Source organism: Lutra lutra, chromosome 4 (assembly GCF_902655055.1).
Source record: "Lutra lutra chromosome 4, mLutLut1.2, whole genome shotgun sequence".
Lineage (NCBI taxonomy): Eukaryota > Metazoa > Chordata > Mammalia > Carnivora > Mustelidae > Lutra > Lutra lutra.
In genome coordinates this window covers 183,825,031-183,848,268 of record NC_062281.1, presented here as the reverse complement: position 1 = coordinate 183,848,268, position 23,238 = coordinate 183,825,031, and the positions used below count along the sequence as shown (strand labels likewise).

At 53.0% G+C, this 23,238-nt stretch overlaps 1 protein-coding gene across 3 annotated transcripts in view; it reads right to left on the bottom strand.

Moving 5' to 3' along the window:
* CAPZB (capping actin protein of muscle Z-line subunit beta) overlaps positions 1-22,489 on the bottom strand; it is a 128,796-nt gene extending 106,307 nt beyond the window's left edge. Inside the window, exon 1 of one of the 3 annotated variants that reach the window (XM_047728511.1) lies at positions 22,027-22,489. In XM_047728511.1, the coding sequence (XP_047584467.1) occupies positions 22,027-22,029 (3 nt within the window). In that variant the 5' untranslated portion in view covers positions 22,030-22,489. Of the gene's footprint in view, positions 1-20,749; positions 20,877-22,026 lie in introns of those variants that run through there. The other 2 variants (XM_047728512.1, XM_047728514.1) reach the window with 2 other exon arrangements.
* Positions 22,490-23,238: the final 749 nt, after the last annotated feature.

The window sequence follows — 23,238 nt, the reverse complement described above, 5'->3', positions numbered from 1 at the left end:
TGCAAAAGATATATTCAGTGCACGAGCTGATTTCTTTTACAATTTAATTCTAATGCCAAAATACACATGCGACCCCGCCTAAGCCCAGCACAGCCTCCCACTGGCCCCTTTGAATGGTCCACCGAGCAAGAGTGGAATAAGACCCAGAGGGCGACATGCAACATGGACTAAGACCTAGAGAGCGACCCCTCTGCAGCTTTGCCCACCTCTACCACCTTCTCTGGGGTCCCAGCAGGCTGGCAGCCCCTCCAGGAGCTAGGAAGGCCACTTGGCACCCTTAGCTCCTGGCATGCTAGGACATGTGACCAAATTAAAGATTCATCTAAGCCTTCCATGTGGGAGGGAGGCCCTTTTAAAACAAAAACAAACATAAACCAGAGTGTAGGAACATTTTAATAACACTCCACCCTTTATACTTATAAACAGGGAGAGGTAAAGAACTGACTTGTATTTGTGTGTTAACGCCTAAAGAAATGAGTTAAGAAAAGAAACACGTCTACTGGGGCGCCTGGGTGGCTCAGTGGGTTAAGCCGCTGCCTTCGGCTCAGGTCGTGGTCTCGGGGTCCTGGGATGGAGCCCTGCATCGGGCTCTCTGCTCGGCGGGGAGCCTGCTTCCCTTCCTCTCTCTCTGCCTGACTCTCTGCCTACTTGTGATCTGTCAAATAAATAAACAAAATCTTTAAAAAAAAAAAAAAAGAAAAAGAAACACGTCTACACAAAAACTTACCCATGAAGATTTACAGCAGAATCATTCATAACATCCAAAACCTGGAAGCAACTCTGATGTTCAGGGACTGGTAAATGGACAAACAACGATATGCCCGCACCGTGGAATACGACAGAATCTTACCCAGCAAGAAAAAGGAACAAAATCTCAACACGCGCAACAACGCGGGCGGATCTCAAACAATCCTGCTAAGTGAAAGAAGTCAAATGCAAAAGACAATGTACTGGGGCGCCTGGGTAGCCCAGTGGGTTAAGCGTCTGCCTTCAGCTCAGGTCATGATCTCAGGGTCCTGGGATTGAGTTCTCCATCAGGCTCCCTGCTCTGTGGGGAGCCTGCTTCTCCCTCTCCCTCTCCCTGCTGCTCCCCCTGCTTGTGCTATCTATCTGTCAAATAAATAAATATTTTTAAGGCCTTTAAAAAAAAGGGTTTTGAGAGAGAGAATGCACACAAGAGTGAGTGAGCAGAGGGAGACAGAGAAGCAGGCTCCCCACCCAGAAGGGAGCCTGACTTGGGGCTCGATCCCAGGACCCTGAGATCATAACCTGAGCTGAAGGTAGACACTTAACCAACTGAGCCACCCAGGCGCCCCCAATAAATAAAATCTTAAAAAAAAAAAAAAAAAGACAATGTATGGTGATTCTATTCTATGAATTTACAGAAAAGACAAAACCAGTGTGACAAAACAGACCAGTGGTTGTCCAGGGATGGGGTAGGGACAATAGGAGAGAGGCAAAGGGGCACAGGCGACTTTTTAGGCGGAGGAAACTATCCTACAACTTAACTGCGGTGGTGGCTCCATTACTATTACCAAAACTCATTAAACTGTACACTTCAAACTGGTGAGTTTCAGTGCATGGAAATAATGCCTTGATAAATGCAACCAAACAAAGAGACTTGGAAATATTACCAGTGTGGGATCCTGGACTTGGGGAAGGAGAGGCAGGCTGGGGGAGATGGGCCCATGAGGGCAAGGACAGGAGGGAGACTGTTCATTACACAGTACCATACCCAAGGATTTTTATTTTTAATCTTGAAATTGTATTGCCGTTCCAAAGCTGAGTTACAACTCTTTCAACATCGGACTCAAAGGAGAGCTCTGGGCACTGGCTCTGCTGGGGCAGGGTGATCGACCCATGGCTGGTTCCAAGAACGGGTTCCTGTTGGTGAGCTACAGGCACGAAACCTTAAAGGGGCAGGGGAGTGGAGAGTCAAACTTAGAAAATCATCATCTCCTCTCCCCACACATGTCAGCAGTGCCTGTCCCGGCCCCCCAGCCACTGTGCTAGTAGAAAAACAATGATGACCATTTACTGAGCGCTTACTGTACCCCAGGTGCTGCTACTCACCTGACTCGTGTCACTCGTTAATAGCCCCAAGGCCAGCGACAGCATGGAGGGGCAAGGACAGAAACCCAGGCTGTCTGGCTCCAGGAACCGGCCTTGACATCTGTGTCCGAGAACAACTCTGTTCCTGGGCCAGAGGTGACAGTGACCACGCAGCACGACACACACCACAGAGATCTGCGCTACTGGCCTCCTCCTCAGTGTGACAAGCCTGCCATGGGGGCCACCCACTCCCATGTTCGAGAGGGAGGCCAGAAGGATGGAAGGGGTTCAGGATGCTGCCAGGCCCCAAGGCCTTATTTTTTGCACCAGACCAAGTCACTTCCTTGGTTAACAAACCATGAGGGCTGAAACCGAAATAAAAATGAGAAGCACAAGGGAAGACAAATGTTCCTGAGCTGCAGTAATCTTAAATCTCTACTTCTCTGAGTAAATGAATGACAGGTCCAGGTCAGAATCCTGAGCCCCGGTCTGAGCAGTTGGGAGACGAGAGGTACCACTAGAAGGCACAGCCTGGATTTCTTAAGCCTGGAGGGACCCTCACAGCCCATCAGGGGCCAAGACGAGGCCTGTACTCAGGGCTCCACCGTCCTGGAACGGTGCCCTCTGCCCCTGCACCATTTCCCACGTGCTCTGCAGATCCCTGGGGTCTGAGAGAGGTTTTAGAGGGGTACAGACGAATGGGGTCCTGTGCTCACCGATTTATAACACATACAGAAAAAATGTAAATAGCACCTCAAACGTGATCTTACAGATGTTTCTGCTTAGAAAGAGGCGAAAGTAGACTGAGGTGTTAGGCTCGAGCCAATTTAAAGAAAAATATTAAATAAATAATGATCAAGGTAGCACAGAAATATGGTACTGCGTGCTGGCAGATGGCCAAGTAGGGACACCCAACCGACACGACCCTGGGCTCATCCTGGCAGCAGCCGAAGCAAGAACCCAGAGGAAAACGTGAAAGAGTGAGAGGAACAGAGGTGTGGAGCCCCGGGGTAGCTCAGCCCTACAAAGGGAGTGACTGCTGGCCGCGAGGGCGTCCATGCCCCACACTCCCCACTCCCAAGCTCTCCCAGCCCGAGCTGACAGTCCTCCTGCCCCAACACGGCTGCCAAGGTAGCCTCACCCGCCCGCCCCTGATACTTGAGCCGAGAGTGTTCAATCCCGGTCTCTTGCCTCAGGGATGCAGATGTCACAATCAGATTCTCCTTTCTTTTCTGCTGCCTGGCTCCATTAAACTCCTGGGCGTGGGCCGGAAGTCCCCCTCAGAGCCTCCCAGTTGCTAAGAGCCCAGGGCTGTTCTGGTTTAAAGTATAATTGGGGTTCACAAAATACCTCATTATGCTCCCCCCCTCTTCCACGCCAGCGCGGGAGGCTGGAGGCTGGATGTGTGGCTGGAAGACACCGGGGCAGCAAGGCTCTCCAGAGTCGCACCGACCCACCCCTCAAGGCCCTAGGAGTGGGCCACTCATCTAAAATCCCCAAGGAGGGGCGCCTGGGTGGCTCAGTGGGTTAAGCCCCTGCCTTCGGCTCAAGTCGTGATCTCAGAGTCCTGAGATAGAGTCCTGCATCGGGCTCTCTGCTCAGCGGGGAGCCTGCTTCCCCTTCTCTCTCTCTCTAGTTGTGATCTCTATCAAATAAATAAAATCTTTTTAAAAATAAATAGATAGATAGATAAATAAATAAAATCCCCAGGGACACAAAGGGTATTATGATCACACTGGAGTCAGACTCGCTCTGAAAGGCAGAACCCCCAACGAGCCGCTCAAGTGTTCTCGGACTCTGAGAGTCACTCATTACTAGGAAACCAGCTCTCTAATTCTTGGAGGGGGTTTGCTTCCCCCACGACTCCCCTCCCAACAACAACAACAACAACAATTCAAAATTTGTGGAAGAATTCTATTATAATCTTATATTTTATTTTTCTCATTTTAGACACAGCGACAGTGCGTGCCTGAGTGCAGTGGGGAGGGGCAGAGGGACAGGGAGAGGGAATCCCAGCCGACACCGTACTGAGCTCGGAGCCCAGTGCAGGGCTCAATCTCATGTCCCTGAGATCATGACCTGAGCCGAAACTGCACCACCTAGGCAACCCTAAAATCCTGTTTTTAAAACATCATCACTTTATTCTATGGTCTCATTCATGTGGGATATAATACACAGCGCAGAAGCTCGTAGCAGAAGGGAGGGAAAACTGAAGGGAAGAAATCAGAGAGGGAGACAAACCATGAGAGACTCTGGATTCCAGGAAACAACCTGAGGGTGGCTGGAGAGGAGGGGGGTGAGGGGATGGGTAACTGGGGGATGGGCAAGGAGAAGGGCATGCGGTGTGACCAGCACTGGGTGTTACACGCAACTGATGAGTCACTGAACACTACATCTGAAACTAATCGTGTACTACAAGCTGGTTAAATGAATTTAAAAAAAAAAAAAAAAAAAAAAATCAATCGTCATCACTGTGACTACCTCCATGTTGCCAGGCAGACACGACGTGGCCACGTACTACACCTGCTCGGCACCTTGTGTGCACAGCTGGTTCTTGCGATCTGCAGATTCCACGTCTGCAAATTCACCTGCTCCCTAAAATGTTATTTGTAACCCCCCAGTCGACACTGGCGGCCCCCCCCAGTCACGCGCAGAAGGACGACTCTGAACTGCCCGACGCGCGCCATCGGCGGCGGATCAAGGCAGCGCTCTGCTCCTGGACTCAGCTGTTGCACCGTGGTCCCCTCAGCGCCCCCTTTCCCACACGCCTCTCTGCTGGGTCTGCGGTCGGAAAATGGCGCCCAAGCCTGCTTCTGTCCAGCGTTCCTAAACACAAGGCCGAGTGTGCTACAGAGCACGTGCGTGTGCTGGAGGGGCCTCGTCCAGACGGGGCAGGACCGCAACGTGAAAGAACCAACCCTATCAAAAGGTGCCCTTAACCAGAAACACACAGAAAACAGTAGATCCTCACACCTCATTCCTCTCGTGGCTGAAAGTTTGTGCCCTTTCGCCAAACTCTACTTCTGCTCTGCCCCAGCCCCAGGCAACCACTGTTCAACTCTCTTAAGTTTCACTCTGAGCTGTTTAAAGATTCCACATTTAAGTGATACCACGCAGCATTTGTCCTTCTGGTTATGCAATAATTGGATGACAAAAATGTTGTGACCAGCGGATCCCACGGACTGTAGCCTGCATCTCTCCTAGGAGCAGTGGCTCAGGATTTGCTAATTCACTTATCGTGGTGACTGTACATATGTAGGTAGGAAGACAGCTCATACCTCAGGACACAAGCACATAGGCAGGGAGAGAGCTTATACCTCAGGACACAATCACATGTGAAAGGAGAGAGTTCACATCTCAGGACCAATCACATGTGAAGGGAGAGTTCACACCTCAGGACACAATTACATGCGAAGGGAGGGAGTTCATACCTTAGGAAACAATCACAGGGGTGGGGAGAGAGCTCACACCTCAAGACACAATCATATGTGAAGGGAGAGAGTTCACACCTCAGAACCCAATCACATGTGAAGGGTGAGCTCATACTCCCAAGGCAAGAAGGAGTTCACATCCCAGACAAAGCTACAGGAACAAAGTCATAGCATGTAATAAACAGATAAGGAGGACCAAAAAAAGCCCTGTAGGAAGACCCTCCCTGCAGCTCAACATTAAGAAAAATTAACCCCTACTTATCCAACAACAGGGGGAGGGACAGTTAAGCAAATGACAGTCTGACCCAGGTGAAATATTCATCTAAAACGTTACTGACCTTTTTATAACAAGAAAATTATTGTGAAAAGCAGCATGACATATAAAAACCACAGAAGTATGAAGGCAATCCATGAGAACCCTTTAAAAACTGTGCAGAGACAAAGACACTGAAGTGAAACACCAAAGGCTACCCGGAGCTGCCGGGAGGCCACTTTCCCCTTCCTTTCTGTATTTCCCAACTTTTCTATGATGAACACAGTACTTTTATAATAAAAGGAAAAACACTAAGAACTTTAGAAAATAATCCTGTCACATTCCAGAGGGATCCCTGACCGGGGTCAGGAAGCTTCCCAAGGCCCCTGCCATTGGTGTTCATGTCCAACTAGATGGCCATGTGTCTCCCCACCCCAGGCTGTGAGCTCTTGAAAACAGGGTCCCCCTCTCATTTGGCCAAGTGCCCCAGGACTTGGCATAGAGCACAGGGGGCACTCAGCAAATAATGATGGGGGAGGTGGATGGGCAATGAACCACCACTACTCAAGACGTGAAGACTACTGGTAAACCTCATGGGGCAAGGTCACATTGTAGAGGTCAGGTCAGGGTATGGGGAGGGCACAGAAATGGACATGGGTGAAATCAGAGGCCCCTTAACGAGTGACCCTCCCACCCCTACCCTTTTGGCTCCAACAACTAAATCACTGCCAGTTCCTCTGACATGCCACGCTCTCCCGCACACACTGTTCTCTCTGCCAACCGCGTCCCCACCATTTGTCCTCCTGGCAAATCAGTCCTTTCATCTCGATTCCAGCAAAAGCCTCTCCCTGGGACCCCTGCAGTGCTCCCCCCTGTGCCAGACACCCTCTTTGCTGCACCCGCACACACCCCCTTACAGTGATTATCTTCCACCAAGAGGTTCTTCTGACAGATGGTGTCCCCTTCTCTGAATTGTCCCCACATAGATACGGAAGGGACCTTAATGACGCCTACCTCCAAGGAGAGCAGAGACCGTTGTTAAGCTTCTGCACAGATGGATGGATACACAGACAGGATGTAGAGGGCTGGAGTAGTCAGAGAAGGCTTGGTGGCCATAAGCAGCAGAGCCAGTCCCCAAAGGGTAAGCCAGATGGACACCGGAAGGGAGGAAGGCAGAGGCGGAAGGCAGCCAGACTATGGCCACCATCAATTTTAAGTGGTCCACAGATAAGCATCTCTTACATGAGAAGTCAGAGGAGTCTAATTCCATGTATACTTTCTACTTGAGGCATCGGGTCTGGTTTTCCACTTATGGTAATGACACAGTTTCCCTCCTAAATAACTTCAGGTTAAAAAAAAATAAGCAATTTAAAGAAAAATGAATTAACATCTACTATGGAGACAGACGTGGCAAAATCCAAGGAGGCTAACCCTAGACAGGACATTTCTGTGGGAAGGCAAGCATCTCTCTCCTCTTGGCCAGAAAAGGAAGCCAGGCTGAGGAATGGAAGCTGGCGAGGCAGGGAGGCCGGGTCAGCTCCAAGGGCCGGGAGGGCAGCCTGGAGCTAGAGGCTGTCAGGACAGCACCTGGGAGGGTGAAGGGACTGGAAGGACGTGTGGGGAGAAAAACGCTTATCCTCCTCGCCCCACAACCCACTGCTGAGGACATAGTGTAAGGAAGTGACTCTAAGGAGGGGAAAACGTACATCTGTGTGTGTGTGTATCCAGGTAAAGAGTCAATATCCACTGCAATGGACAGACACAGTAGTGGGCCTGCAAACCGGTCACTGACTGAATCCTAACAGCCCCAAGCAGGTAGGTAATTCTAACGTGAACATCCTAGAGAGCTACGACAGAATAGACCGATTCAGTGCTTTGCTTTACTCAACACTATCACTTTTTCCTTTCCTTTTCCTTTTTTTTTTTTTAAGGAGGCTCCATACCCAATACGGAGCCCAACGTGGTGCCCGAACCCACGACCTAGAGAACAAGACCTGACCTGAGATCCAGGGTCAGACACCCAACCACTGAGCCCCCAGGTGTCCCGACATCACATTGTAACGGCTGGTTTTAGGTTGATATTATATACCATGATGCTGCTCTACTGCCATTTTTCAACCGACTGGGGGACAGCCGCTTTCCCCAGAGCCTGGCTGCTACAATCACGGTCCCTTACAGACACAGCAACAAAGCAGGAGCTAAAATCAAAGGGACCCTGGTTTCAGTCCAGACCTGTCCCTAGATTTCTTCTTTAACTAAGGGCGCGAGCTTTGTGGGCTGGTCGACCCTACTGCCACAAAGCTATGTCACGTTGGAAAGTGTGCATCTTTGCACACATCACTGGAAAAGCATGTTCAAAGATGAGTTTCCAAACGCACTGAAGTTTTTGCAGCAGAAAACAGGACTCTCATCCCAACTGCACTAGTGATTTTCTGTAGGATCTGGACAAGCCTCGAGCCCTGTGTGCGCAGCAAAATTCCACGATGGCGGAGGTTACATGCAACGGCTTTCAAGTCAAGACAGTCAGGTTCAAATCTGGCTCTGTCATTTACTAGCAATTTACATCACGTCTCTAAATCTCCGTAATTATGATTTACATAAAGTCCTAAATTCACAGGATACCATGCTTAGGAGAAATCTGGGCACTAAAGAGGATAATGCATGTTAAGTGCTAAGTAAAGTAGGTAGCGACAGATGCTAGTACCTTCCTTTCTGACTCTGAGGGCCTGCAGAATGCTTCAGCTGACTTAGAATCTGCTTGTACTTGTTCCAACACACAGCCCATCATCTGAGGCTTGGAAATTGTTTCTTCCCTTTCCTGACAGATTCCAGCATGTTACAGAATTCAATTCCTGGGATTTTATCAGTTAACTCAATGGCTCACAAGGCACTCTGAGCTCATCATATGGAGGTCCAACACTCTATTTGTGTGTCCACGTTCTGCCAATTAGTCACATGATGGGAGGGCCTTTCCCTGGGGACCATGGCAACCATTTCGCACTTGTTATTTCAAGAAATGCCTCCCCAAAAATCAATATGTACCAGACAGATACTGTGGAATCAAAATAAAAGCAGGATCCTGGCGAAAATTCCCAGGATGCCCCTGCGTGCCCTCCATCTGGAATTCAGCAAGCTCAGAAACCACACAGGCTGTGACCAAGAGAGGAGAAAGCCTTGCAGTTTTATTTATTTATTTATTTATTTATTTATTTAAAAGATTTCATTTATTTATTTGACAGAGAGAGATCACAAGTAGGCAGAGAGAGGGGCGGGGGAAGCAGGCTCCCTGCCGAGCAGAGAGCCCGATGCGGGACTCGATCCCAGGACCCTGAGATCATGACCTGAGCCGAAGGCAGCGGCTTAACCCACTGAGACACCCAGGTGCCCCTAGTGTTTTTATCGATAGGCAAAAGGACAAGGGAATTCTACGTAACAGCTGGATAATCCATTCAGGAGGAAGTGATTTAAAGGAAGAACGAAGAAATCAAGGTCATTAAGAAAACATGAAGACGGGACCCATTTTCCAGGCATATCACCTCATGCTAATAAGACGAAAAGGAATAGAGGCTTCCACGAGCGGAGACTACAGAGACCCTACCCACGATGCAGACAGGTGCCAATACCCACAGCTTAGCACTGTCAGCTCTCTGCTTGTCAAGAATCTCTTCCAGAGGGGCGCCGGGGTGGCTCAGTGGGTTACAGCCTCTGCCTTCAGCTCAGGTCATGATCTCAGGGTCCTGGGATCGAACCCCGCATCCGGCTCTCTGCTGAGCAGGAAGCCTGCTTCCCCCCCTCTCTCTGCCTACTTGTGATCTCTGTCAAATAAATAAATAAAATCTTAAAAAAAAAAAAAAAGAATCTCTTCCAGTATCTTCAATTGGTTTTACCTCTTGGGGTTGGACTAATTCCACTGGTTCTGTAGGTAGGCAGACGACTACAGTGTCTCTGCTCGTCTCTGGCCCTCGCGGCAGGTGTAACCCAGCGAGGGCATGGAGTACATCGGTCCTGAATTCAAATGCTAGCGTGGTCACGTAGATGTAACAGCTATTATAACGCCACACTCCATGATTTCAGTCCACCTGGATGTGCACACAACAGAGGAGAAAGGGCAAGCAGAAAGAAAGACTACAGGGTGCTCAGGGTCTCAAGAGTGATTCCAAACCGTGACTACACGTTAGCAGTTACTCTGGAGGAGACAAGGCTCCCTTTTAAATGAAGAACCACAACCACTGCAAGTTCATTCCTTAGCATCTTTTTTTTTTTTTAAGATTTTATTTATTTGAGAGAAAGAGAGCATGAGCAGCAGGAGGGGCAGAGGGAGAGGAAGAAGCAGACTCCCCGCTGAGTCCAACACAGGGCTCAACCATAGGACCACGGGATCATGACCTGAGCCACAGGCAGACGCTTAGCTGACTGAGCCACCCAGGCGCCCCTCATTCTTACAGCATCTTAAGATGCGCTTCAAGTCATCAAAACAGAACCAGAGGCAGCCATCTAACACACAGTCTGCTTTGAGCTGCAAAAGGTACAAAAGCACTGAAGAACACTGGTTAGAACCATCAACATACTTTCCTCTGTACATAAAAACCTCATCCTCAGACCAGCCTTCCCTGAGTACTGACAACTGGAACCAGGAATCAGAAGATGGGAGGGTTTTGGTTTTTGTTTTCTTTAAAAGATCCTTATTTATTTTTTGAAAGAGAAAAAGAGTGCATGCACTCACGTATGGCAGAGGGAGAAGCAGACTCTGAAGCTGAGCAGGGAGCCCGATGTGGGACTCAATCCCAGGAATCTGGGATCATGACCTGAGCCGAAGGCAGATGCTTAATGACTGAGCCACCCAGGCACCCCAGAAGACAGACTTTAAAGGCCACCTCTGCTCCTTACTAGCTGTGTGACCTTGTACAAGACACCTCTTAACTTCTTAGGCCCCCATTTCCACATCTGCAAAATGTTTTGGGGGGCCACGATCAAAATGGGGCTATAGTATAGATTACATGATTAGATGACTACGGTATCCATAGCGCTCAGCACACGGACTGGCCCAGTGCAAGACCCCTGCGTGATAAATCCTCCAGGCTGATGTGCGGAGGGCTGCCCAGTCTAAGAGCACAGCCCCTGGAAGCCAGAAAATCAGGGCTTCCCCTCAGTGTGATCATTACATCTGCTTTTTATTTTTATTTTTTAAATTTTTTTGGAAGATTTTGTTTATTTATTTGACAGAGATCACAAGTAGGCAGAGAGGCAGGCAGAGAGAGAGGAGGAAGCAGGCTCCCTGCTGAGCAGAGAGCCCGATGCAGGACTCAATCCCAGGACCCTGAGACCATGACCTGAGCCCAAGGCAGAGGCTTTAACCCACTGAGCCACCCAGGTGCCCCTACACCTGCTTTTTAGATGATGGTATTCCTCAATACAGGGATTTTTTTTTAATTTTTTTAAAGATTTTATTTATTTGACAGACAGAGATCACAAGCAGGCAGAGAGAGAGAGAGAGAGAGAGAAGCAGGCTCCCAGCCAAGCAGAGAGCCGGATGTGGGGCTCGATCCCAGGACCCCGGGATCATGACCCGAGCCGAAGACAGAGGCCTTAACCCACTGAGCCACCCAGGCGCCCCAATACAGGGATTTTTAGATTCAACTCAATTCTCTTCCCCACGGTATGGTGTAATTTACACGATGAATGATGAAGTTCCTACAGATAGTAATGAACCTGTATTAAATGCCCACATAGGAGGCCTGAGCCACAGCACTTCATGCACGCTGTTCTTATTTAACCCTCTAGCTGCTGGTGAAGAGGCGGCTAGTGTGTCCATTTTTCAGATCAGGAAGCTGAGGCTCAGAGAGATGAAGTGACTAGTTCAAGCTCATACAGTTCATGGGCACCCACAGAAGAAATCAGATCCAGGAGTCTCCTTCCACTATACCTTAACAGGCTGCCTTCCAACAAGTGTTTTCTCTGCCCATTTTCTTTTATTTTTGCCTCCTTTCTCCCTAAACCCCAACACTCTACCTTCAAACCCACACATGCCCTCAGAACACTCCCCCCTGAGGCAGTGAAGTCGCGCCCGTCTGTGACAGCGAGCTCACAAATGCAGCTCTGGTTAGCAGAAGCTGGGCGCACCTACGGACCCCTGCCGTCGCCAGCAGGGACAAAAATGGCTCAGGTACAGGGGTACTGGGGGGTAGGAAGACAGGCATCACTGATTAGCACCACGCCCTGCTCCCCTCAAGGCCTGGATACCAAATGTGACTGGCACTTCAGGGTTGGCCACTCGAGCCATTTTCCAGAAGAGGGACTCTTATTATAACCTGGAACCAAAGCGCCCTTTCAGCCACGTGTCCGGGGATAGCCAGGTGCAGCAGGGCAAGGCCCGCAACCGACAGGAGTTTCCCCTGAGCTACGGGAGAAGGACCACTTCCCTGTGAGATAAGCCACGACACAAAGTCTAAATTCCTTCCAACACCAAGCAAAGGGAGTTTCCACCTCGAGGTCTCTTCCGACTCCAACAGCATGTGAAGACTCCCGTCTCTGATAACACCACCATCTCGTTACTGACTTAATAACAATAACATCACCACATCTAGCTTCACATGTATTAATTTCACAACAAGGAAACTGAGGAAGGGAGAAGGAAGCCACCCAAGTCTGCAGGCTTGAATGTGAACTCGGGCTCCCAGCCTGGCCCTTCACCACCCCTTTGCGGGACCCCGACTGCCTGCGATCACTCGGGAACTCAGGCCAGTCCCGTGACTCTGCACCAAGTGCTGGGTGCGCACCACGTGCAGAGCCACCAGCGAAGGGCAGAGCCTCTAGGACTACCGCTCTCACCAAGCCCTGATCCCACCACCGCCAGCGCCTCCAGAAACCTTCAACGCCAGGGCAGCCTGAAGAGCTGAAGGGTGCCCTGACCCCATCCTGGAGGCAGGCCTTGCCCAGCTCCTTCCATTCTTGTCACCTCTACCTAAAGTGACACTGACACCAACTCCGCCCAGCCAGAAAGTCTCACACTTGGAAGCGGGAGGGGCACTCACATTTACTAAAGGCCTAACAGACATTCATTCATTCAACAAACCCTACTGAGCAATGGCCCATGTGCCAGGAACAGCAGGACACCGCGATGACATTCACACTCTGAGGGTGCACTTTGTGAGGGTCTTTGTGAGCGTCACCAATTGATGCTGCTCAAGGTCAAATGACCTTGGAAATGGGCGGCTATACTTTTCCCTCAGAGGCCCTGCAACCCGCCACCACGTGTGGCACCCCGGACTGGGCTGGAGCTTCCCAGGAAAATGCCAAGGGGGTCCTGCAAGGTTCTGTTCAACCAACAGTTGTCAGTGGGAGGCTGTCACCATCACTGGGATATGCACAAAGAACCACCGCCCTACCCAAAATACCAAGACGCGACCCTTCTGATGGCCGGCTAAGACATATCACCCTTTGCAAAAACAGGCCACAGCTCAGAAAGATCCAACCACTTTCATTGTAACAGCCTGATCCAACAAAACCTTCTACAGTCTAAACCCAGACTTCAGCCACCACGGCTGGACGTGCAGGTGAACCTCTCGACCTCTGCTTCCTCATCTTTAAAATAAGCATCCTGGTGAATCCGCGCAGGACAGGAGGGGTAGCAGAATTCGGGAAGCAGGCACTTCTGAGAGGGACCGGCCGGCAGGGGGATGCTAACCAGCTGGGGGCCTTTCGGCAAGCTCCTCAACCTCTCTGAGCTTCAGTTCCCTCCTCTGTGTAATGAGGAAACCACCATCATAGGGTTGGGTTGAGGGAATTAAAGGTCGTGACTGCATTCAGCAGAAACAGTGGGAGAAGGAAGGCCCCTTCCAGACCCATGGAGAACCCAGGAGGAAACAATAACGTAAGGGACGAAGACTGCTAACTCGGGCACCTGCAATTCCCGCTGCACAAGGGCACTCTTGAAGACCAAGTCAGGGGACTCAAATCTCAGGACGACCAGCGGTCCCCAGCTGGCAGGAGGGGGTAGGCAAGGAAGCAAACACAGTCTGCCCTGGACATTCTCCAAGAGCAAAGCACGGAAAAGGGTCCAGTTCGGGCCCTGCTGCGGAGGGGTGTGCGCCCCCCAGTGGTGCCATCCAGCCCCAGTGACTACAAGGTGGGGGCGGGGAGAGGGACAGTTGGTGAGCAGACAGGCTGTGTTCAGCAAAGAAAAGGACTGACAAAAACAAAGCCAGATCAGTCGGTGGAGCATGCGACTCCAGATCTCGGGGTTGTAATTTCAAGCCCCAGGTTGGGTACAGAGAGTACATAAAAATAAAATCTTAAAAAAAAAAAAAAAATCAAAGCCGGAGATGAGACAGAGAGAAATTTAAGAGTTGCCCCTTCAATGGACACAGTGGCTAAAATCGGGTTTTTCACAGGAGGTGTGGCGGATAAAAGCTCCCCCTTTCAGTTTCTTAGCAAAAAAAAACCAACTCGTTACGTAGCCCATCCCTGTGAAATCAGACATACCCCTTCAGGGCCAAAGCCTTACCACGGAGAACCTTGTGTAGCAACATCAGATATAGCGAGCCAACCCCAAACCCTCCATCCACTGATCACGGCTACGGATAAGGACGAGGGCATTTGGTACCACCAGAAAACACACAATTCCCCCAGGAGGCTGCTTGTTACTTAGCCCAGCAGAAAGTACATGCAAAAGCATCTTTTCACAACCTTAAATTTTAAATTAAAAATATTTAACTTGGGGGGCGCCTGGGTGGCTCAGTGGGTTAAAGCCTCTGCCTTCGGCTCGGGTCATGATCCCAGGGTAAATGATGAATGAATCTTCTGCCTGAATCTCAGAGAAACCTCTGAAACAGTAAGCCCAGATAATATTAACAAACTCTGAGCAGGAAGCCTTCTGCGGTGGGTGGGGACATTGAGGGACTGAGCCGGGGCAACTGCGGGCCCGCATGGCCAGAAAACACCAGACCGCAAGCCCTCAAGATGCCAGCCTTTAGCAGGGGACTTCTTGGGCTCTCAGCAGAACAGGGGAGCTACACTGCCTTCCAGGCTGGCTGGGAGGTTCGGTGGGCCACCACCTAGCAAGCGTCCATATTCGCAAATAAGCAGGTCCGGCCAACACTCCGGCTGCACTTAGAGAGTGCCAGGCACCATCTACACTTGCCACACACAAGCTCACCCCACCCTGGGACAGGTTGATGGGAGCCACTGGGGCTGCTGTCTTGGAAGAAACAGGGCTACTGGACTGGAGACTTATCACTAGGAAAGTTGCAGAGGAAGGCTCCCTTCCATAAGTCTCCAGATGCTGCTGGGATGTGACCAGGAGGGAGAAGAGAGAAGGGAAAGCAAGTGGCTCCCTTAAGCTCAAGCCCTTCTGTTGTGGACTTCGACTTCACCCAGCTGGGTCTGCACCTGGGCCCCAGGCTGTCAGACTCTAAGATTTCCCTGCGTCCATCCACCTCCTCCATGTAAGACTCATACTCTACTAGGTCTGTCTGGTGGCTCCGTGAGCATCCATGGAATGAATGAATGGCTGGATGGGGAAAAAAACCTATAGGCAGCAGCGCCAAAGGTCCAGAGCTCGGGCTCCAGGGTCAGACTGCCCAGGCTGGCCTGGGTTCTCACTGGCCTGTGCCTGCGTAATGAGGGTGAGATGAGAACCCGCCTCACAGGGCTGCTTTGCGTATTAAAAAGCGTCAATAAAAACCAGCTCCTGCTACTTATTCGGGCCACCATGCAGGGCCCTCACCGGGCCCTCACCCTCTGCAGACTGGCTGTCTTAGGCGGTCGTTTGCCCTGAGCCTAAGGCCAGGAAGCCTGCAGAACTGGGAGCCACCCGCAGACACAGACGGATAGCTGGGCTAACCACTAAAATCCCTGCTCCGATGTTAAAAGGATATCAAGGCTTTGCAGACTCGACTATCTAGGATTTAAATTGACCAGAAATAGCAGTTGGATCAATGATAAAGCACCCTATCAGAAGAGGGTGGGTGGGGACGTTAGGAGTCACCTAACCAGAGAGCTGGGGTGGGGGAGCTGGGGGGGGGGAGGGGGGGGGGCAAAAGCGGCCCCTCAGCCCCAGAGGTGGTAAATCACAGCATTTCACTCTGCTTTCCTAACTTTATCTTTTTCAACCATGTGTTCCTTTTCACACCCATGGCCTCACAGGGCCTGGGACCCTCCTAACCCCGCAGGCTGGTACTGGCGGATGCCTCCAACCCATCTCTCACCTCCTGGGGCCTCTGTGCACACCACAGCCTGATGACGCTTCCTAAAATACCACAACTCTGCCAGCCTCCTCCAATTTCTACCTGCCCCGCCACATGCTTAGCTGAATCCACACTGTCCCGGATCGAATGCAAACTCCTGAGCTTAGCAGCTCCAGCGCTCCCCAACACGCTCCTGGGACTGAGGCACCCGCTCTGTCCACTCTGTGGCTGGTCTCCAAACGCACAAGGCTGACCATACCCCTGAACTTTGCTTTGGTCCCAGGCAGTACCTAGAATGGCCTCTCCTTGACTGCACCCCAGCCTTCTGCTTGGACTTCACACCCAGCCCCCACCCACTGCCTGTGGGCTTAAGTGGTCTGCAGGGCTTCCTGGAGGAAGTGGAACGCAGGCCAAGCAGACAAGTTCCCCATGCTATTTAAGCCTTTTCTATACTGTGTCCTGCTGCACTCAACTTCTTGGATGTATCCTGTGTCCCTTTCTTAATTAGAGGACAGGGATTATGGCTTGTATTGGTGCCCCTTACTCTCCCATATGCAGAATAAGACAGAGAATAATCATAGCTACCAACTGCTGTGTGCCAAGCATTGGATTAAGTGCTTACAATTTTTCCTATCTTTCTCCCAGTAGCCCTATAAAATGTTATCCTCATGCTACAGATCAAGAAACTGAAGTCGAGAGAGGAGAACCCCCACTTCAGATCACATGCAGAGTGGCAGACACAGGACTCCAACCCACACGCGCCCAACGCCAAAGCCCACGTTCCGCGGAGCAGGCAGCAAAGGGCAACTGGTCTCAGCTCTCTCCACACCTTCACTCGGCGATGACGAAGCACCCACAAGCCCCGGCGACCAGTGCAAGGTGTGGGGAGGTTAGTGGGAACCAGGCAGACAAGGGCCCTGCTGCCCGGAGCTCACGTGCTCTGTCCCCAGTCCGGGAAAGAGGGCAAGGACTCACAAGGGCCTCCACCAGGCACAGACAAGGCATCCAAACTGCAGACAGACAGCATCAGGCTGTGACAACACGCCGTGTCCTGTGCACAGGGAGCCTTTTTGGCAGGGGAAGTAGAGCCTCAGGCTCTATTAGAGAAGCTCTTCAAGACACAGCCCATAGCCAAGTGAACGCCAGCAGGCAATCAGGAGCGGCGAACAGGGGTCTATCTCTGGGCTCAGAAAACCCAGTTCCTTCACTTCACAGCCACGGAGGGCCTCACCACGTACCCTTTCGAACGTCATCTGTAATATGGTGACGAGAATAGTAACAGTGAGCATGTATGTAATTACGTGCCCGATGCTGCTGGAAGGACCTGAGGCCTACTGTCTCATTTAATCCTCAAAACAAGCCTTATGAGGAGGTCCTGTTCTCATCCCAAGGCAGTCGGACTCCTGGTCCTAACTGCTTATCCTGTGCTGCCTCCCTCCAAAGGCTGAGCTGTCCTGGAGGGGCTGAGGCCCGGATGCAGGGGGCTAAAGCCCCCAGCACAGCTCACGCACATGGCTGGTGCCCTAAAAACATGCACCACCACCTCCTCAAGCTGCAACACGACTCTCTGAAAGCTTAGGTTTAGAAATGGCATTGCCGCAGCCGGTCCGAACGTCTGCAGCCTCTGGCCTTGTACTCCCCGCTCGCACTGCCGGGATCCGCTGCGAGAGCTACGGGCCCTTCTGCTCCCAGCTTCCGAGACACAGTGAGCTCCAGCACCGGAGTCAGAGGGACCCAGCTCCGAGGCCCAGGCACACCACTCTCACGGGTCGCTCAACCTCTCAAGCTTTAGGTTCCATGTAAGTAAACCGGGGTAGGTATCATGTGAGCCAAGTTTCTGGATCAGGAGCTCCTCCATCAATGGCCGCTACGCAGGTCAGAAGGGCAGGACTTCCGCGGCGACACAAGGTCACACTTCCAGGCAGGAGGGCTGCTGGGGTACAGAGGAACCAACGGGTGTGTGTGTGTGTGTGTGTGTGTGTGTGCCGGGCAATCTGCTTCCACGGTTACAGCAGCAGGAAGAACAGACACACTCCCAGACACACACTCTGGGAGCGAAACCAGGCACAAGCCCCCACTTTCTCTTAAATCTGCCAGGTCTCACGCAAATGGCTTGCCCTCGTATCAAACAAGGATCTTCCCTCTTCAATTTTAGGTAAAGTGACATTCCCCCACCCCCAGAATGTAAGCTGTGAGGGATGGACCCGTGTCTTGCTCATCAGTGCCTCCTCAACACATAAAGCTGTGCAGAAAAGGCACTTACTATACACAGAATTAACGCTGTCCTGTAGCTTCAGGTGCCCCGAGGCGCCTCTGTGTTTGCCTACTGGCAAGCATTTCCCAGCCTGGGACGCCGGCGTCTCCAGTCTATGTACTTAGCCCCGCTCCCATCTCCCGGGGCTGTTCGTCACCTGTCCTCTGGTCTCCCCCACGGAATGTAAAAGCAGCACTGGACTTCCAAGTTATAAATAGGAATATCTGCTTTCAAACTCTGATTTATCCGCTCAATCTCAAGCTATTGACTATTGGCTACCCTCTGCACGCCTTCCACCAAGGAGGACAGATGGGTTTGAATGAACACGGCTGTATATAGTGTGGGGTCTGGGGCCATACCAGGAGCCCAGCCAAGACACATCAGCGTCAGCTACATTGTTTCACCTTGTAGCAATGTGACAGGCTTCATCAGCTCCTGCGGGCGAGCCGCAGGGACAACTCCTGAGGGGGCCTGTCTGTCCTTTCACTGCTGCAGCCTCACCAGCGGGCCCTGGAATCAGAACTGGTAAGTCAGAACAATCACTCCCGAGTTAGAAGCTACAGCTGTGTAAGGAAAAGTGCTCTGAAACCGTAAAAAGAGCTTACAGCAATAGGACTGTTCCCGCTAAGGGAATGCATGCAAATACATCTCTGCCTGTGCACTTAACTGACGCCAACAAGTCATGGAATTCACTCCAAAGTCCAATGCACTTTTAGATTCTCAAACTGCTATTTCCCTCCATGGCTAATAGAGAGCTAGCTGTTTTCTCTACCATCAAATCTACTGAAAATAAAAAACGCAGTGGCCTTAATTCATTTACCTATTACACAACACCCCATCACCACTCGTGTCCTCACCCAACTGTCTAGCCTGGATTATTAGAGTGTCTGTGTAAGGGATCAATTTGACAATACGCAGTCAGAAATTACTTCTAAGCCTGGAGGATACTAAGAACGAGTTACTGAGAGAAGGAGCATGAAAATCCAAGCGCCTGAGTTCATGGATTTAGACACAACCTGAAAGAGCACTCTTCCTTCAGAGCCAGGTGATGTTCCAGGCCTCAGCGGTGCAGGCATGGAAAGCACAAAAGAAACCCCCCTGCCCTCGAAGACCTCACACCCTGGCCTGGGGCCAGATATGCCCGCACCACCATCGGACTACCACACTGCTAGGAGAGGTCTCTTATGTAAAGGACCCAGAACACAAGCAAGAGTCAGTAAACGCTGGTCCTCCCTTGCCATCCCTGAGTATCCCATTATTCTGTTTTCTAAACAGTGTCCTTTCTATCTCCTGCCACAGAAGTAGCCTGGGACAATGGGGAGGATGGAGGTTAGAGCCTGCTGGGCCTGCTTTCAGCAACGGAGCAACACCCTGAGTTAAGTCACTCCACAGCCCGAGCTGCGGCAGCTTCACCTGTAGAACGAGGACAGCCACTACCTCCAAGGGCTCTGTGTGGGTTCAAGAGGCTCATACAGGTCGATTGCTCGGCACAGGACCAGGCACCCAGCAGTTCTCAAGAAACGTTTGCCCTTTTCCTCCATCCCTTCCACAGTTTTCAGACTGTCCAAATAAAACCCCAATACAGGTCTCGTAAGAAGCATCCCATGTCACTGTGCTCCTCCTGGATCATGATGGGCATTTCCAATTACCTTGGGAGAATCGGGGCTAAGCCAAGATGCCCCCTCCCTGCCAGATATGCTGCCCTAAGTAGCCCTACCTGGCCGCTGGATCCACATTCCCTGGCTTCGGACCTGACAGCAAATTTATAAAACCTCACTCCACTTTCACCGTCCTCACCCAAACCTGTCCTGGAGTACTTCCCCACCCACGCCTGGGGTGGGGCCACCTTTGGGCAACATAAACATTGGAGAAGTCCAACAGCATTAAAAATGGCTATTAAGGGACGCCTGGGTGGCTCAGTTGGTTGGGCAGCTGCCTTCGGCTCAGGTCATGATCCCAGCGTCCTGGGATCGAGTCCCACATCGGGCTCCTTGCTTGGTGGGGAGCCTGCTTCTCCCTCTGCCTCTGCCTGCCATTCTGTCTGCCTGTGCTCGCTCGCTCTCCTCTCTCTCTGACAAATAAATAAAATTAAAAAAAAAAAAAAGGCTATTAAAATAGGATTCAATAAGCCACAATTTTAATCAATATACAGGAAGGCAGCAAGAAAAAACTTAGCCACTCTTAATTAGTCATCCTGGTTCAGCAGCCACATCACTTCATTAAACAAGAAACTGAGATCCTCAAAACACTTTGGGGCCCAAAGTTCACATGCAAGCCCCTGCCAGCACTGGGCAGGAAGAGCAGGTGGATGGCCTGAGCTCTGTCTGCCCATCTCCAAAGGTTCCTTGACCATGTAAGGCAGAAGCCCTCTGGCCCTTCCAATCCCGGTGGTGAGCCTGCCCCACAGAAGGCTGCAAAGTGGAGGCAGGGCAGGCTCACTGGTGGAGGCGACGGTGAAATCTCAAGCCAGTCACAGAGCCCCAGAGCACCTCGCTCATTATCAAAACAAACACCACGAGTGGAAGTAGCTGGTTCGCTCTCTCTCCAGCTCTGTCCTTCTCCGAGTCCCGCTCACCTGATCCGAGGTACCTCCATAATCAGCAGTTCCAACCCTCACGAGCTGACAGTTCAGGGGGAAAGGGAGGCTGCGTCTGCTGGGGTGCATCGTGTCCAGGCCGTATGTTGGCCTCGCGGCCCAGAGCCCCCCCACCAAGGGCTGCAGCCTCACAAGGGCGATTGTGCGTTCATTCCTGTCCTGTCGGCTCCCCCCACCCTCATCCCTCGGCTGCGATTCAGGCCCGGGCACGGCATCCCGCAGGCAGTGCACCCTTGGCAAGGAGGCAGTGGCCACGGAAAAGGGCCCGCAGAGCGCGGCGCTGCCTTCCTGCCTTCAGGGCACACAGGTGCCCGCCCTTCCCTCGCAAGCTCGCTGCCGGCGGCCTCCCCAGAAGGAGGCAACCCTCCACCTGTGAAGGCACAGCCCCGGGACCACCACCCGCCCCCCGCGGGCAGGAGAGCTCCCATCGCTGCCTAGAGGCGGTAAAGGTCCTCCCCGGGCAGAGGGGAGGAACTATCTGGGTCGGGGCAGGGCAGGGACCAAGGCCCCGGAAGGAAGGTAAACCCCGGGACCTAGGATAGCGGGGCTGACGCAGGCTACGCTAAGAGCGGTGAGAAGTCCGGGGAAGGGATGGCGGGGGTTAACGTCTAGGCGAGGGCCGCGGGCGGAGGAGGGGGAGGTCCAGACTAAGGCCAAGGAGGGAAGAGAAGATTTAAGCTGAAGCCACGGAAGAGCGGGGGAAACAAATCGAGACTTGCGGCCACTGGAGAAGGGGTTGACTGGGGTCCAGACATAAACCATGGAGAAGAGACAGGCCTAACCCGAACCACAGGGAGGGGAGCCCAGTCTGGGCCACGGGAGGGAGAAACGACGGCCTACCCCGGCGGCGGGGACGGGCAAAGGGGACCAGCCCAGGCCGTGGGAAAGAGGAAGGGAGACCAACCCTGGGTCACCGGAGAGGGGTGCCCGGCCTGGATCACGGGTCCAGGAGGGTCTAGCCTGGGCTATGGGGGAGACCCGCCTGACCGAGAGGCGGAGAGTGGGACTCCAGCTTGAGCCAAGGGCGGGGGCTGGGAGAGGGAGGCAGGGTCGCTGCCCAGCCCAGGTGCTCGTGCAGGCAGCCCCCTCCTGAGCCGGCAGCGACGGTGTCCACCTGGGTCCGGGACCCCGCCCCTCCCCCACCCGGGGGACCCACCCTGTTCGGGCCAGGGGCTGTGGGGGGACGGCGGGGGCAGGGGAGACTCGAGCTCCGGCGGGGCCCCCGGGCCTGGGAGAGAGTGACGTCGGGCCTTTACCATGGTGGCGGCGGCGGCGGTCCCGGTCCCGGCGTCTGTGGCTCTCCCCCCCGCAGTAGGGCCCGGCGCTTCCACTTCCCCGGGTGCCCAGGAGTGAACATCCGGGTCAGCGCCCCCCTCCCCCCGCGCCGGGCCGCCGCCACCTTCCTTCCCCGCCCCGGCCGGGCCCGGGCCCGCCCCCACGCAGCCGGCTCTCGGCCAATGAGCGCGCAGGGCCGCGGCGATCGCCAAGTATGGAGCGCGGCGCGGGGGGAGGAGCGCCGAAGGGGGAAGTGCGGGGCGGGGCTTGTGACCGGGGCGGGGCGGGGCCCGGCGGCTGGCGGGGTGGGCGGGCCGGCCGGGGACTCGAGGACTGGGCGGGGACGGGGGCTTCCGCCCGCACCCACGCCCCACCTCCGGCCCTGGGGCTGCAGAGGCGCGGGTGGGTGGGGGACCGTGCGCGCGGATCTCCTGGGCGGGGACCAGGAAGGCGCTCGGGCTGGGAGGTGTCGGGCCCTGCCCGCCCTCCCCGCCCCGCCCGGTGCACGCGCTTTCCCGCGCGGATCCGGAACTAGAGCTGCCGCGGGGCGGACCCATCCCGGAGACCGAGGCCGCCCGAACCCGAGGTGGGGTCCCGGCGCTGCTGCTTGCTAGGTGGGGGGGCCCGGAAGCAAGTCTCTGCACCTGAGCCTGATCTCTAAAGGAGTCTCGGGCCGCACCACCCACTGAGCACCCGCTCTATACCAGGCCTTGTTGGAGGCACCGAAAGAAAGCAGAGGTGCAGGAGACAGGAAGATGCCCCCAGAGCATCTTCTGCTACCTGCTGCAGGATAGCTGTGTGGACCACACAGGTAGAGATTAGAAATCTGCATCAATAAATCCTAGGCGTTTGCGAGATGTGTTACAGAGAACCAGCCCATTTGCCCAGTGGGGCTGCCTCACTCCACAGAGTGACTCAAAGTCCTTTTTTCCCCCCCATTTCTCCTCTCTCACTCTCTCTCCATTCAACAAATAGCCGTTGAGCTTGGTCTAGAAGGCAGGAGAACCGGGATTCTAGCCTTGCTGATAATAACCTGCCTTGCCTGGCTTGCTCACTCTCCTGAGAATCAAATCAGGTCACCCGTGAGGGGATTGTAAACTGTAAAGGGTTGCACAAATGGTGGAATTACGACCACACACCAGGCTGTGTCCTAGGCCCCCTTCCTCGGGGACCTCGTAGTCAAAAGCTGCCAG